Genomic DNA, 16,324 nt, shown 5'->3' with positions numbered 1-16,324 from the left:
AGGGTGCGTCTTAAATCAATCTCTTCTGAGATATAAAAAAGATTAAACAAGCACATGAGGAAGCAAAGATTGGGGAAGACAGATGACATGTCACAAGATCACCAAGGCTGACAGAGAGAAAGCCTTCCCCTACAGCCCAAACCCTAAATTTGGACTTCTAGCCTCCTGTGAGAAAACAAATTTCTGTTTGTTAAAGCCTCCCACTTGAGGTATTTCTGTTATAGCAGCACTAACAATAACAACAAAAAAAACAAACCCATTGTTGTCAATTCCAACTCATAGCGATCATACAGAACAGAGTAGACCTGCCCCATAGGGTTTCCAAGGAGTGCCTGGTGGATTTGAACTTCCGACCTTTTGGATAGCAGTGGAGCTCTTAACCACTGTGCCACCAGAACTACTTAAAACAGCAAGTGGAAACGATACGGTGACTCAGTAAAATCTCACACCTGCAGGCATCCTCTTTCACCTAACGAGGACGGACAGAGCTCTGAGGACACGGCATCTATCTCCGAAGTCCATCAAGACCAGAAAAGAGCAGCATAAGCTAGATGGAGGGGGGGCGCGAAGTTCTATAGACTGGAGCTGATACCTCAAAAAAGTTTGATTTGGTGCCTATGAGCAGCAGCCCCAAAATTAAATAACATATTACATTAGGCGAATCTGCTGCAAATGACCTCCTTAAAGCTTTCAAAAAAGTAAAGATGTCACTTTGAGGACTAAGAGGAGCCTGACTCAAGTCCTGGTCTTTATCATCACCTCCTATGCATGTAGAAGCTGGAATGTGGAAGAGGTAGACGAAAGAATTGATACGTTCCAGCTGTGGTGTTGGCAAAGAACACTGAATACACTAGAGACTACCAGAAGAAGAAATCTGTCTTAAAAGAAACACAACCAGTATGTTCCTTAGAACCTAGGTTGCCAAGACTTCGGCTCGCTTACTTTGGACATGTCATCAAGAAAGACCAATCACTAGAAAAGACATCATATTTGATTGAGGGTCAGTGAGAACAAGGGAAACCCTCCGTGAGATGGACTGACTCAATAGCTGCAACGATGAACTCAAACACACCAAGTATCGTGAAGACGGTGTACGACCAGGCAACGTTTCATTGTGTGACAGTGAGTCACTGTGAGTTGGAGTCATCTCCGTGACAACTAACAACAACAATGTCATGAGCCTTTAGCTCATTTAGTCCTTCCGGTAATCCTAACCCATTGCTGTCGAGTTCATTCTGACTCATAGCGACCCTACAGGACAGAGCAGAACTGCCCCATAGGGTTTCGAAGGAGCAGCTGGTGGATTTGAACTGCTGACCTTTGGGTTAGCAGCTATCACACTCAACCACTGCACCATCAGAACTGCTGCCATCGAGTCGATTCCTAGAAGGTAGAAATGACTATGCCCTCTTCAGTGGAAAAATTCCGAGGCTCTAAAGTTTTAGCAATCTGCCTATAGCTGAGAAAAAGGTGGGCTCCATGAACCTCGGTCCACGTGGTACAGCCCGCAGATGCTAAGGCAGGTGGCAATCCTTCCCCGAATCCTGGAGGGCACAGTTCCCGGGCTATGCTCACATTACAACAGAGGCTGAAAAATGGAGCACGTCCTGGTAGAAATTCCCACGATGGACTCTTGCTGCCGAGTTTCTAAATGGCCCCGTTTCTCTTCCCACGCCCGGCAGTGAATGTTAAATGCTCTTCCCAGAGCGACTCGTTTCTCACTAAGCATCCTCCCCACTCAAAATGAGCTCTCAGTCCAGAGGAGAGGCGGCAGCCAGGTTTAAGTTGAGGCCAAGAGGGCGTGCTGGGAGCTCATGCGCCTTGACTTCTTCCCAACAGGCAACTTGCACGCCCAGCAAAATACTGGGGAACAAAAATATTCATCAGGAAGTCTGTCGCAATTTCATAGACCGGCAGACAGAGGTGTGTAGCAATACATCTTTTATTCCTTCTCCTGACAGCTGCAGATTACACATGGACTTAACTGGGCTGATGCACACATTCTGGGACTGTATTGTGGACAGAACACTTTTGGGACATTTTTGTGGCTATCAAGGAAATAAAGTGCCTAGGTATGGACAGAAATTTCCTGGCCGACCAAAGGGTGTTGTTCCCTACTGCTCCCAATACTCTCTCCAGTCACATAACCCCAACACAGGCAATCTGATACCTGGCAAATTTAATCTCAAACATGGATAGGGCAGCCTGCATTAAAGGGTTCCCATTTGTTGGGTTTATAAAATGATTTGTAATCACTGGTTGCAGGAATCAGAGAATGTCCTTTTCTGTTTTAAAGCAAAAAGCTTCAGAAAGATTCTATTTTTGTCATACATGAAGAAATCATTTAGGGTGATTACTCTTGGTATTCTAAATTTGAGAACTTAATAAAATATTTTAAAGTTATGTCTCCATTTTCATAGTGAAAAAACTGAAATTTGCTTTGCATGGAACCCAGGGTTTTCAGAGCCATTGAGGCTGGATAAATTCCCAAAATCTATTGACCCAGAAGACTCTTTAAACCTTAATCCTTAAACCAAAAATACGCCCTGAAGTCTTTAAACCAAACAATAGAAAAAAACAATAGTTTAGTTTAATTAGTAAAGGATGTCTGCCTTGACCATTGTGCCCTTTTAAGAACCATCTGTATGGGATCAAACTGACAACAGCAACTTGAAAGGTTAGATAGGAAGCTTAGTGGGCAGTATGTTTATGTTAAACAGGGAGAAACAACTTAGAAAAAGGAAGGTGAGAATGGTTGCACAACTCAAAGAATGTAATCAATGTCAGTGAATTGTACACGCAGAAACTGTTGAATTGGTACGTGTTGTGCTGTGTATATTCTCGACAACAACAACAATTAATGAAAAAAGCAAACCAAGTGACATTTGTGCTGTGCCCTTACAGCAGTCCTAGCCAGCAAGTACCCGCAGCTCAGAGAACCTGGTTCCTCGCCACACAGCGGCTGATGAGGGAGTGTTCCTCCCAACTGTGCAGACTGTGTGGATTAAAGGGTTTTAAGACAGACAGAAGAAAAGACATTTTCTAATATCAGGTTCAGACGTCACAGGTACACCACCTAATGAAAACACAAGAATTCTCTGAGGAATGTAAAATTTGTTGAGTGTTTTCACTAAATAATTATAAACTGTTTCTCTATGATCTGCAAGACCGTGAGGCGCATGCAGAGCCAGTCCGGAGGCAGGTATTCTTTTCCTGATGAAATTCCCCATTAGGGTCCTGAGCAGGGTCTTCATCTCCCAGAGGACAGTTCTGATGCAGGTAAATTCCAACAGCAGAAGCGGGATGGTCTTAGCAATGTAGCCGCACGGCCTATGTACGATACATGTGCAGTCACTGTGAGGGGGCATATTGGTGTTAGGTGCCGTCAAGTCGATCCCAACTCATTGCAGCCCTGTGTGACAGAGCAGAACTTCCCCATACGGTTTTCTAGGATGTAATCTTTATGGAAGCAGGTTGCCAAGTCTTTTTCCTGTGGAGCTGCTGGGTAGGTTCAAACCGCTGACCTTTCAGTTAATAGTCGAATGCTTAACTGTTGTACCACCACGGCTCATTACATTATACCATATATGGTAATGGACACAATTTATACCCAAACATATTTATCACTGCTGTGTGATGGACTGCTTTTGTATGGCATTTCTAGCCATGGTCTCGTAACTCTCACCCAGGTGATTGGGCTAGACTGTGCAGATAGGGTAACTGTAGCCCACCAAAGGGATTGGTCAGTTTTGCCATCTCACTGGGCTTGAAATGAGCCACCCCAGAGGCAGGGAAGAGAAGAGCCCACCACCACCAAGGAAGGGGAGATCTGTAGGAGAGACCCACAGGAGACAGCGTAGTGGGCTTCCATGCCCAGGGAGCAAGAAAGCTGAGTGCCTTTGGGCAGAGACTGAGGGCCAGGGAGAGGCATGCCTGTCAGCACGGCTGGAAGAGGCTGTCCTGATGGAAGAACTGCATCCGGAGTGTTCCTGAGTCTGAACTGTAACCTGGTACTTCCCTAATAAACCCCATAATCATAAGTATTGTCTGTGAGTTCTGTGTGGTCATTGCAATGAATTATCGAACCCAGCAGAAGTAGAGAGTGCTGTGGGAGGGATGGTTGGGGTCAGAATTGGTAAAGATGGTGGAGAGAGGAGGCATGACTGACCTCTACCTCACAGGAATCAGCCTTGGGCTATTGACCTTGGTTCTCCTTCCCCTCTGTGAAGTGAGAGGTCAGACACCTCCCCCATGCCATTCTTACATCATATGCTTAATTATATGCATACATTATACCTTAAAATTTACCATCAAAATCCCCATACTTCAAATTAAAATTTAGTTGACATATTACAAAGGCATTGAGTCATGGACCTTTCACCAATTCCAGTGAGAAACACAGACTGCAATAAAACAAATTATTTTTAAAAATTAAAAAAAGAAAAGAGATGGAGGAATCTTAAAAGCATATTGCTAAGAAGCCAGTCTGAAAACACTACACACACACACACACAAGAAAACTCTATGGAGCACAGGTCTACTCTGACACGCACGCAGTCCCCATGAGTTGAAATCAACTCGATGACAGCTGGTTTTGTTCTGTTTTATAGAACCACCGAAGAAGTGAAGCTGGGGAAGCCTTATTCAACACCCAGATGACAAAGAGAGAAGAGGCCCGGCAGGTAGACAAATGCGGACATGTAGAAAGTATATGAAATTTGAGAACACAGCTTAACCGAAATATTCCTACTTGGTTTAAGAGGCCTGGAACAAGCAAACAAAAATGTAGGCGACTGGGATGCGGTGGCGGGGAGCATGGAGGGAGGAAAGGTTTGATGAAAGAGAAAAGACCTGCTCAAAGATGACTGCAGATGGTTTTTTTTTTTTCTTAAGAAATTATCATTCACATAAATTTAGGCAAATGCCTTCTCTCCAATCTATGCTAACTCATCCTAACATGTGTGCTACCCTTGACCTCCAAGGTCATGGCCATGACCGGTCACCCTCACACACGTGCACGGGCGCGCGCACACACACACACACACACACACAGAGCCTGCCTGCTGAGTCTCAAATCCTTATTAAATATGCTAAGTAATAGCTAATCAAGCTCTAAAGAATTTTGCTTTTTCATCTTGTTGATTTAAATGCCATGGTATAACTAAATAATCTTCTAAATTGCAGAGCCTATGCTCTCACACACCCATGCATGCTTAAAATCATACAGCTTTGAGTTCACAGAGAGGAAACGGAAGGTGTCCGAGGAAAGATTTCAGGGTTTTCAAAAAAGTGCCAGTATCACAGACATTAATTTCCAGTGTATGAGCTAAAGACGGTCCATGACAACATCAAACTGGCTCGGTGTTTAAAAAAAAATTAGGATTTGTTAAACGCTATCATGGGTGAAGGAGCCCTAGTGGCACAGTGCTAAGAGCTCAGCTGCTAACCAAAAGGTCAGCAGTTCGAATCTACCAGCTGCTCCTTGGAAACCCTATGGAGCAGTTATACTCTGTGCTATAGGGTCGAACTGACTCGATGGCAATGGGTTTGGTTTTTTGGTCTGGATCATGGCTAAAGACCTCACTATTTTGCCCGTTTACATTTGGGATTCACGCTAAGGAAGAAGTCTTATCAACCCCGCCATAATCTCCATCAAAAGGGTGTCCTCTCTTTCACTTGCTCAATATTCACAGTTTACATGAAAGAAGGCTAATTCTGAAACAAGTAAGTATTCTGGGCAGGGCTGGCAAGGGCTTCACTCTACTGTATAGCTTCCTGCCTCCCTTACCCTTGCACGACCCGATGAGGAAGTCCTTTCTTCCCAGAGGATAAGAATGTAGGCCCTATGGCCAGACTGCATGGGATTGTATATGATTTCTGTTGCTTACCAGCTTTGTGGAACACAACTGCTGCCTCAGTTTCCTCATCAGCAAAATATGAAAAGTAATAGCACCTAGCATGTAGGCTTGCAGACTATGACGGACTAGGATGAAATGCCTGGCAGTCTACTTCTGAAAACCAGCCAATGCAAGCCCTGTAAGTCACAACAGTTGGATCTGCAAACCCATCATGAGGATGGGACAGGGCCAGGTGGTGGTTTGTGCCAATGTGTGTGAGGCTGCCATAAGTTGGGGCCGGCTCGACAGCAGCCAACAACAACAAAACGTGTAGGGTAGTTGTGAACATAAACTAAGCTCACACATGTCAAAAACTTGGAGCAGTGCATGGCACCCGGTAAATGTCACTAAGTCCTAGCCCTCAAAGACCCTGGAATCTCTTACTTATACTTCCACACCCAGACAGGTGGCAGGTTGCTTCTGGTTGACTATAGCATTTATCACATTGCACATAAAACACGGCTGACCACCTTGCCTCCTCCACTGGACTGAATAGGGATTTTACGTTCTTTCTCACTGTTTCCCAGTACCCAGTGTGATGCTGGACATATAGTAAGTACTCAGGGAATGTGGACTCTGCTTCAAAACCAAATTACCAAACCTGTTGCCATCCATTTGATTCAAGCTCACGGCAACCCCATGTGTTACAGAGTAGAACTGCTCCATAGAGTTTTCTTGGCTGTAAACTATATGGAAGCTGATTGCCAGGCCTTTCTTCCATGGTGCCACTGGGTGGATTCGAACCGCCAACCTTTAGGTTAGTAGCCGAGAGTAAACTGTTTGTGCCACCCAGTGGCTGCTAAAAAACCACCCGCCATTGAGTTGATTCTGACTCACTGCGATCCCATGTGTCAGAGTAGAACTGTGTTCCATGGGGTTTTTAATAGCTGTGACCTGTCAGAAGTAGATTTTCAGGGCTTTCTTCTGAGGTGCCTCTGGGTAGATTTGAACTCCCAACCTTTTGGCTAGTAGCTGAGCACTTAACGTTTTGCTCGAAGGAATGACTAACTCTAACAAGTAGGGCAGGTCAGCAAGGATAGGGGTTATGAGTGGCAGTGGCCACACAGACAGTGAAGTTCCAGCTGGAATTCTGGAGACACACAATTCGCCGTTTTGGTGTATGATCAATTTCTGGAATTTCTAATTGCAAAAGGACAAATACTGCAGTATCTCACGTGCATGAAATAAGCAAATATATAGAAACCAAAGATGATTAATGGTTGCTGGGAGAGGATGGGGGGTGTTGTTTGAGGAGCATTGAGTTTATGTTAACGGAGGTTGGAATTTTTAGAAAATGTAGCGATCGTGGCAGTACAACATGAAAAACTATAATCAGTATCACTGAGTTATAAATGTCGAAGCTGTTGTGCTCGTGAATGTTCTGGTGTGTATACTTTCATCGCAATAAAAAAAGAAAGAAAGAACAATTAAAAAACAAAAAAGGAAGAAAAAATATCTTTCCAAGTGCAAACAAGGGAAAAGCACCAACAGAGGCTCAGGCCCAGGCGGAAGTTAGGGCTGCATGAGAGGGGCCCGGCTCCCCACACAGCCATTTCCTTTGAAGCAGGAGAGATAACAGGTTGATCACCAGACTAACACTGAATTCAGTTACGCCATTTGTTCTCAGATTCAAAAACCCTGCTGTGGAAAGTGCTCTTCTTGTGGAACGTCCTGCAAGTCCCGAGATAAACTGAGTCACTGACACTGAGACACATTCATAGTTCCTCTGGAAACCCCAAGGTGTTCACTGAGGGATGATGAAAAGAAGGGACAGACACGCACACACATGCACATGGAAGGTCACAGTCTGGGCCACAGGTAAGGTGTTCACTGAGGGATAAATAAGAAGGAAGGAACACACACACGCACACATACGCACACGGAAGGTCACATCTAGGCGACAGGTAAGAAACTCAGTCAAGGTCACAGCCTTTTCCCATGTGATTTTGTTACTCCCACTTGAAAATCCAGAGTGAGTTAAACATGTCAGGTCAGATTAATAAAAGTCGTCTTCTCCAGTTAAACATAAAGAAAAAGAAGGCATAAAGGAATTCTGATATGCGACCACAGGGTAACAGGAGAGGTGGATTTGCATTTTACCTTTCCTGACCAAATACGTTTCTCATTTAATTAAAAGAATTTGGGAAGATCAGTCTACATTCACCGGGATACTATTTAGGATGACGAAGGCTAGGGAAGCGTCTACAGTGGAAAAATAGCAAACTTGCATATTAAGTGAAGGGAGCTGCTCAAAAGGCCGAAAGAGACATTCCTGAAGGGCTAATCCTGTTCGGTTTCACCAAAAATAAATTGGGTAGCAGGGAGCCAGGGCGACCCACTCACCACGATATCTTCCGGAAATGTGTCTCTGCTGAAGGAGCCGTCGTCAAACATGACCTCATAGAAGGTTTGTGATGTCACAGCGATCACCCTGCAGCTGTAATACCGGGTGTTCCGATGCTTCGTGATGACTGTCTGGCCCACCGTGATGGCCTTCTCGCAAGCTTTGGACTTCTACATGTGAGGGGGCAGAGGAAGGGGAAAGGAGGAAAGAGAGAAGAAAAAAAGGAAGGAAGGGCAGGTAATAGAAGAAACATTTATTTAGAAAACAATCATTAATTTGGCCAAGATATTTTTTAACTTTTTATTGGTAATTTCAAACTTAACAGAAAAGTTGCAAGAATACAAATAGGACAAAAAACACCCATATGCCTTTTGACCTACCCAGAATCATCTATCGTTAGCATTTTATCATTTGCTTTATTGTTTGCATATTCTGTTGCTCTCTATTTTACACACGTATATGTATATGCAATGTGTGTAATGTGTATACGTATATATAATGTGTGTGTAATGTGTACGTATCTATGTAATGTGTGTGTAATGCATATATATCCATGTAATGTGTGTGTAATGCGTATACATCTATGTAATGTGTGTGTAATGTGTATATGTGTATATATATGTATATGGGCGGATTATCCACTAAGCAAGGTAAACACAGTGCATACCTTGCTTACCAGATCATCTGTAATGAACAATTTCACTCACAAGTAAGCCTGGGCTTAGTTTGTTTGCTGGGTCGTCCACCCGTCAGGGATTGTAAATTAAAAAAGAGGCTTTAAATTCTGTAGGAAGGTGGTGTGGGGCTGGGAAAAAGACAGATGCTAGCCATACCTAGAAGGAGAATCTTTGATATGGTGAGAAAATGTGAAATTGATCACTACAGACGATCTGGCAAACAAGGTAAGCACAGTGTTTACCATGCTTATTGGATAATCCACCCTTGTGTAATCCACATAATGTGTGTATGTATAGATCACCCCCTCCCCTGAACTGTTTCAGGGTTAAGTTATGTACACCATGGGCTTTTACCCCAAAATACTTCAGTGTATACTCTCCAAGACTGAGGATAGTCTCTTATATAATTACAGTAGCAGTACAGGTTCTGGGAAAAGGAAGAGGCCGGTCAGGAGAAAAAAAGGTCATACAGGCTTGGTAAAGTAAAGGCTAACTCTAGATCACAACCATTTTCTTCCAGTTCAAGACAAAAAACTTATGCACATTGGCTGGTTAGAAAGATGGCCAGCTCATAGATTAAGTATACAACGTTCATCTAAATAAAAATTCTCGTAAGTGTCAAGTACAGCCATTTCATGGAGAGTACTAAGGAAAAAGGACTCTTTCATAATGCCATTTTGATAGGATTTCTGGTTTATTTTTGCAGAAAAAAATTTATTGACAAGCATACCCTGTAACTGATTACACATGCTCAAAAATATTTCCTGTCAGGAAAGCCTAAGAATCTACTGATGTTAAGAATGTCATTTCTGATCAGAGAAGACAGACGTTGTGCCAGGTGCTCCATCAGATTAAAGAAATGGCTACGCTATTTTGAAGATTAGTGTTCGGGCTACGGTTGTGAAAGCTGAATTTTCTTTAACTTCCGTTAAGCAGAAATGAACAGTGGTTAAGAAAAAAATTTCTTTAAAAAAAAAGCTGGAGCCAGTTGGAGATGCTGGGGATATGAAGAAAATTTTGTGGAACTTTCACAAATATCATCACGAACTGGTCCTGCGGAACAGCAACTCGTTTAGAATTTACAACACACGTCCATATACATGAGTTCATTAAATTCTCCCAAAAACCCTGTGAGGTAGCTGTGATTTTCATTAAATAGGTGAAGTGAATGAGGTACAAACGCAAGTGACGTTTGCAAGACCTTAGAACTAGTGTGAGGCCAAAGTGGGACTGAGAAGCAGGTATTTGGGAGCAGTGATCTCCCCACTGCATGACAGCCTCAGTGTCATCAACATGAGAACCAAAGTGGAAACAAATTCAAGAGGAAAAAAAAATCAACCAGGAAGTAACACTAATAGAATTGAAACAGTTGCCTAAAGGAGTTACATTTTCTGTTTAGTTTTTACCTACCATCTATGGAATACCTCCCCCTTAGTTCTAGATACCTTTTGAGGCGTTTTTCACGTAAGAATGCATTTAATCCCCCAATATACCTACAGGGTTGAATTGGCAAGTTGGATTTGGAATATAATTTGGTAATGAAAAATGCAAAATGTATAATTACATATGCTCTCAGTTATCATACACATTTGCACATACACAGACACTATGGTAGTCTGCAAAAATGCCCACCATTCTTCACTCCTCCTGGTTTCCACATTCTTTGCAACATGACTTTGCAGCTCCTCCCATCAAGAAGTAAAGCTTATTATTAGTACTGAATGCCAACCTTGTTATCTTCTGCTGTGCATATTTTCAGCAACAACAAATAAGACAAAATAAATTATTATTAAAAAAAAAAAAAAGGAAGAAGTGGAGCCTATTTCCCCATCCCTTCAATCTCGGTGAGATCTGTGGTTTGTCTTGCTTTAGCTGAAAGAATACTGCAGAAGTAATATATGACAATGCTAAGCCCTTTCCTCAAGAGGCATTGTACAGTTCTGCTTTCTCCAGAGCCCTACATTCTTGTTATGTGAACAAATCCAAGCTATCCTACTGACAGATGAGAGATCACATTGACCAGAGCTGAGGTCCTAGACATGTAAAAGAAGCCAGCTAAGACCAGCAAAGCTATTCTGCAGCTGATTACAATGCATGAGGCAGCCTACCTGGAACAGAATAACCAACCAGCTGAGCCTAGCTTAAATTGACAACCTGAACAATCATGAGCTAAATAACCGTTCTTTTAAGTCCCGAAGTTTTCGGACAGTTTGTCACACACACAGATAGGTATATATGCCTAGAAAAAGGAATACTGGAGGAAGAAAATATACTAAAACATTAGTAGTGTATGACAGGGTAATGGGATTATTTATTATTTTAATACTCATTGAAAGCACTAAATATCTTCTTTCCAATGATACCATGCTGCCTTCAATCAGATGTGGGCTTTGAAATTAAATAGGATCATATCCCAAAGCGTTCTAATTTATCTAAGCCTCTAACGTTGTTGTTAGGTACTACTGAGTTGATTCCAACTCATAGTGACCCGAAAGGACAGAACAGAACTGCCTCATGGGGTTTCCTGGGTTGTAATCTTTAAGGGAGCATATAGCCAGGTCTTTCTCTCGTGAAGCCACTGGGTAGGTTCAAACCGCCAACCTCTGCAATAACAGTCAAGAGTTAAACCATTCTGCCACCAGGGCTAGCTATAAAACCTCTACCAATGTTTAAATGGCTACATTTCACACAAAAGATGGCTAACTATCAGTGACCACAACCTGACTAAGGAGATAAAGATGTTTCTAACACCTGTGCTGGCTCATCAAAAGCACACCAACGTTGAACGGGCTGACTTCAAAAGTCCAAAGCCAATGTTGACAAAACAGGATGAAAATAATCATTTCTTACCTGGTGAGGAATCTAAAGCAGTTAATTCTGAGTCAAAGAGCCAGAACTGGCTGTCATTCAATGTAAAGAGGAAAAACAATCCAAAGACAGAAATGGGGTGAAAAACAATAGCAGTAAGTAAGCAATTAATTAGGCTGAAGGACCCACCCACCTAAGAATTTCTTGCAGAAAGTAGTGTGAAGAAAAACACCAAATACTGGAGAAAACTGAAAAAGTTAACACCCTCGAAAATTCCAACATCCCAACTAAAAATTACAAGACACACAAAGAACAGAGAAACAATGGCCCATCCTAATGAACATAACAGAGGAAGTGAAAGCACACCTAAGGATGACCAAATAATGAAGAAAAAAAAAAGAAGAGTACAATACAACATTAAGTATAATTAAAGAACTAAGGGAAAACACAGACAAAGAGATTAAAGAAATAAGGAAAACAATACAAGAATAAAACTGAGGATTTAAAAAACAAGATATTGCCACTGGAAAGGACAATAACTGAAATGGGAAACACAACAGAAGGACTTACCAACAGATTTAATCATGCAGAACAAATAATCAGCAAATTAGAGGATAAGACAGTAAAGTTATAGACACTGAAGAGAAACATCAACAGAGGTTCAAAAAGGTTGAGAACAGTTTAATGAAATTACAGAACAACAAAAAGAGACTTAATATATGGATCATAGAAGGAGATGAGGGACAGAAAGGCACAGAAAGAATATCTTAAAAAATAGACAGAAAATTTCACAAATCTAACAAAGGACATGAATCTACAAATCCAAGAAGCTCAAAGAACCCCAAGCAGGATAAACCCAAAGAGATCTACACCAAGACACATCACAAATCCAAGAAGCTCAAAGAACCCCGAGCAGGATAAACCCAAAGAGAACTACACCAAGACACATCATAGTTAGGCTCTCAAATACAGATTAAGAGAGAATCCTAAAAGCAGTGAGAGAGAAGCAAACAGTCACATACAAAGGATCCCCAATAAGATTTAGTGTTGATTCTGCCTTCAGAAACACTGGAGGCCAGAATGCAATGGAATGATATGTTGAAAGTATTGAAAGAAAAAAACTATCAACCAAGAATACTATACCCAATAAAACTATCCTTCAAGAACGAGGTAAAATTGAAACATTCCCAGACAAACAGAAGCTGAGATAGCTCATATCCACCAGACTGGCCCTACAAAAAATACTAATGAGAGTTCTGTAGATGGACGAAAAAAGACAGTAGAAAGTAATTCAAAGCTACACATAAAAAGAAGGATCCCTAATAAAAGAAAATGCATGGAAAAGTATACAGGCTAGTTATGAGGTATTCATGTTTGATAATTCTAAATATTTTGTCTTTCATGTTTTATTAATAACAAATACATAAAAGGCAAGGATAAACTTATGTTATAGGGCACATGAAATATAAAGTTGTAGTTAATGATAACAGCAACAAAAGGCAGGAAGGAATGGTATAGATACAGAACTTCTTGTATGTTACTGAGCTGGTACCAACTTACCCTAGAAAGTTACAAATAAAAGCTCTTACATGTAATATTCATGGTAACGACTAAGAAAATATATTAAAAAAAAACATGCACAAAAGGAAGGGAGAAGGGGATCAAAAAGGCTCACTATAATAAACCAACAAAACACAAAAGCAAGCAGTACTAAAGGACAAAGAAGGCTTAAGGCACACAAAAAAAACAACACAATGGCAGAAGTATGCTTCTTCTTATCAGTAATTACAGTGAATGGACTAAATGCTCCAATCAAAAGGCAGAGAGTGGCAGAATGGCTAAAACAACACAATCCAAGTATATGCTGTTTACGAGAGACATGCCTTAAATCCAAGGACATAAATAGGTTGAAAATGAAAAGATGGAAAAAAATATTCCATGCACATAATAACCAAAACAGAGCTGGGCGGCAATCCTGACATTAGACAAAGTAGACTTTATGACAAAATCTATCAGAATAGATAAAGATGGACATTACTTAGTAACAAAAGAGTCAATTAATCAAGAAGATTTAACAATCATAAATAACATCAGGGCACCTAAATATGTAAAGCAAACACACAGAATTGAAGGGAGAAATAGATAATACTACAATAACAGTTTGAGATTTCAATACACCATTTTCAATATTAGAGAAAAAAATAGGAAGAAGATCAAGGAAACAGAAAGCCGGAAGGACACCATAGACTAACTAGGCTTAACAGATATATATAGAACACTCCACCCAAAACAGCACAATACACATTCAGCTCCAATGTGCAAGGACCATTCTCCAAGACAGACCATATTTTAGGTCACAAAGCAAGTTCTTTCTTTTTTTTAATTGTGCTTTAGGTGAAAGTTTAGACAGCAAATCAGTTTTTCATTCAAAAAATTTAAACACAATTTTTTTCATGACATTGTTTGCAATTTTTGCAATGTGTGAGCACTCTCCCCCTTTCTACCCCGGGTTCCATTTGTCCAGTTTTCCTGTCCCTTCCTGCCCTCACATCTTTGCTTTTGAGCAGGTGTTGCCCATTTGGTCTCATATACTTGATTGAGCATGTTCCTCACGTGTGTTACTGTTTATTTTACAAGCCTATCTAATCTTTGGCTGAAAAGTAGTGGCTTCAGTTCTGAGAAGAGCTTCTGGGGGCCACGGTCTCAGGCGTTTCTCCAGTCTCTGTCAGACCGGTAAGTAAGGTTTTTTCTGTGAGTTTGAATTTTGCTCTACATTTTAGAAAAAGGGCGGAGGGGGAAGTGCAATTACTGCAATGCCTGAGTATTCAGGGACATTGCTAGGTGCTAAGGACCGAAATAGGTGCAAGAGTCCCTCCTCTCAAGGAGTTCACAGACTACTCGGGGAGACAGATGTGGCTGACCACAAGCAATGCGGAATGTGTTAGGGGCACTTGAATGAGGGTAGGTGGGGCCCTACAGAGAAGGCTCCCCAAAGGAAACATCTGAGCCAGGCCCCGACAGTGCAGGAAGTCCACACAGTCAGGAAGGCCATTCTGGACTTGGTATTTGAAGCTACTGACCCCTTTGGCCACCTAGGGTCAAAGCCATTTGAAGCCTGTGGACTGCTTCTCAGACCAATGTTTCTTAAATGCATAAACTAAAACACACAACACTACAAAAGAAACCAATTCTGTTGAAATAATACTGAAAAAGCAAATGTGTGATATAATGATAATACCTGTATTTCTTTAATAATGCATTAAATAATATCTAGTGGCAGATGGTGGGGCGCTGGTAGTGCAGTGGTTAAGAGCTCTGCTGTTAATCAAAAGGTTGACCTTTTGATTAACAAATCCACTAGCTGCTTCTTGGAAACCCTATGGGGCAGTCCTACTCTGTCTTATAAGGTTGCTATGAGTCGGAATGGACTCGACGGCAACAGGTTTGGTGTTTTTTTTTTGGGGGGGGGCAGGGGGTTAGTGGCAGATGTGGTAACTATTAACACCCTAATTTCAAAGCTGTGATGAGCATAAATAATATTCTGAGATCTCTATTAAAATGGGAACGTATTTCACTGCTGACAGAGTCACAGAACCACTGTTGCCTGTTCAAAACTGGCAGAGCTGCCAAATTCCAGTTAGAGTTTACTGAAAAAACAATCGTTAATGTTGTTCTCAGCCTTTAACAATTTTTTTTCTTGATACCAAATTATAAAAAAAGATTTTATCACCTGGGATATTAAGAAGCATATTAAAATAAAAAACAAAATGAAAAAATATTCAAAAGAATATTTAAAAGTCACTATTCTAACAACAGCCTAATGGAAGCTGCAGGAGTCCCCGGGTGGAGCAAACGGTTACGTGCCTGCTACTAACCGGGAGGGCGTCAGTGTGAACGCAACCAGAAATGCCTCCGAGCAAAGGCCTGGTGACCTGCTTCAGAGAAACCAGCTGCTGAGAATCCACTGGAGCAGTTCTACTCTGAAACACATGGGGTCGCCGTGAGTTGGAACTGACTGGAAGGCAACTGGTTTGGTTTCTTTTTTTTTTCGTTCAACAGAAGCCGCAACAATGTTATTTATATCATGATGTCAATATAAGTACACAGTAGTGAAATGAAGCTCAAGGAAGGCACTTCTGAGAAGGATTAAGTTATGGAGGCTGTATAGGTCCATTTTCGTGTCTCACAGCCTGACACGGAAACCCTGGCAGCCTCGTGGTTAAGTGCCACAGCTGCTAACCAAAAGGCTGGTGGTTCGAACCCACCAGGCACTCCTTGGAAACTCTATGGGGCAGTTCTACTCCGTCCTATAGGGTTGCTATGAGTTGGAAACAACTCAACAGCAACGGTTTTTTTTGTGTTTATAGCCTGACAGAGACCAGAAAGCAGTCGATTCTAATATGATGTCCTTGGCAAGAGCTCAGAGGGAAGGAATTTTCGTGTGGTGGAAGGAAGGAGGATGCCTATGCTTGGCGAGACAGGTATTCTCTTATCAAACCTGACAAGGCAGACCTACGTTCACACCCTGAAGGAGGGTCACCCAGCATCTGATGAGATGAGTCCTGGGCAGAGATGTCATGTCGGGAAGTCCCCAACTG

At 41.8% G+C, this 16,324-nt stretch overlaps 1 protein-coding gene across 1 annotated transcript in view; it reads right to left on the bottom strand.

Moving 5' to 3' along the window:
- Positions 1–16,324, bottom strand: part of KDM4C (lysine demethylase 4C) — a 384,820-nt gene that overhangs the window by 35,024 nt on the left and 333,472 nt on the right. Inside the window, exon 19 of the mRNA XM_049896778.1 lies at positions 8,241–8,411. Within this exon, the coding sequence (XP_049752735.1) occupies positions 8,241–8,411 (171 nt within the window). The remainder of the gene's footprint in view (positions 1–8,240; positions 8,412–16,324) is intronic.

The sequence above is a fragment of the Elephas maximus genome, chromosome 9 (assembly GCF_024166365.1).
Source record: "Elephas maximus indicus isolate mEleMax1 chromosome 9, mEleMax1 primary haplotype, whole genome shotgun sequence".
NCBI classification, from domain to species: Eukaryota; Metazoa; Chordata; class Mammalia; order Proboscidea; family Elephantidae; genus Elephas; species Elephas maximus.
This window is presented reverse-complemented; position numbering and strand designations above follow the sequence as displayed.